General features: G+C 44.3%; 1 protein-coding gene across 1 annotated transcript in view; it reads left to right on the top strand.

The window, feature by feature from the left end:
* The window catches only part of ttc39a (tetratricopeptide repeat domain 39A), a 32,508-nt gene that overhangs the window by 20,442 nt on the left and 11,527 nt on the right, over positions 1–539 (top strand). Inside the window, 3 exon segments of the mRNA XM_008299500.1 lie at positions 1–39; positions 128–192; positions 309–408. The exon segment at positions 1–39 is cut by the window's left edge and continues 10 nt beyond it. Coding sequence (XP_008297722.1) covers positions 1–39; positions 128–192; positions 309–408 — 204 coding nt within the window.

Here is a 539-nt window from a genome sequence, read left to right on the forward strand (position 1 = left end):
GAGTGTCTCCTGCAACGGGCGGCGCTCACCTTCCTTCAGGTCAGGAGCGAATCTCAGACTCTGAATCCTCCGCCGTTGATTATTTGCTGATGCTCGTTCCTGATTTCTCTCTCTGTTCCCTGCTCAGGATGAAAACATGATCAGTTTCATCAAAGGAGGAATCAAAGTGAGGAACAGCTACCAGACGTACAAGTGAGAACAGTCACAGGATGTAGCGTAGTGTCCTCTTTTGTTTTTTGGTATTTTTCTGTTCCTCCTCATTACCTGGTGTAACTTTTATTTTTTTTCTACAATGTGACGTCTTACAGAGAGCTTCACACTGTTCTCCAGTCCTCTGGATACACTCATGGCGACAACCACGGACATTTTGAAGGTGGCGTTAAACTGGGAGTAGGAGCCTTCAACCTGGTAAGTAGAGGGTTCCGTGTAATGGGTTTGTATTTGTGATTGAACCCTCTGAACAGCAGAATCTGTCAGCTGGTTGGAAAAGCTTGAAAAACAATCACCATTTATGAAAACCAGAATCTGTAAATACAGAA

This window comes from Stegastes partitus, unplaced genomic scaffold, assembly GCF_000690725.1.
Source record: "Stegastes partitus isolate 25-593 unplaced genomic scaffold, Stegastes_partitus-1.0.2 Scaffold1426, whole genome shotgun sequence".
Classification (NCBI taxonomy): Eukaryota; Metazoa; Chordata; class Actinopteri; family Pomacentridae; genus Stegastes; species Stegastes partitus.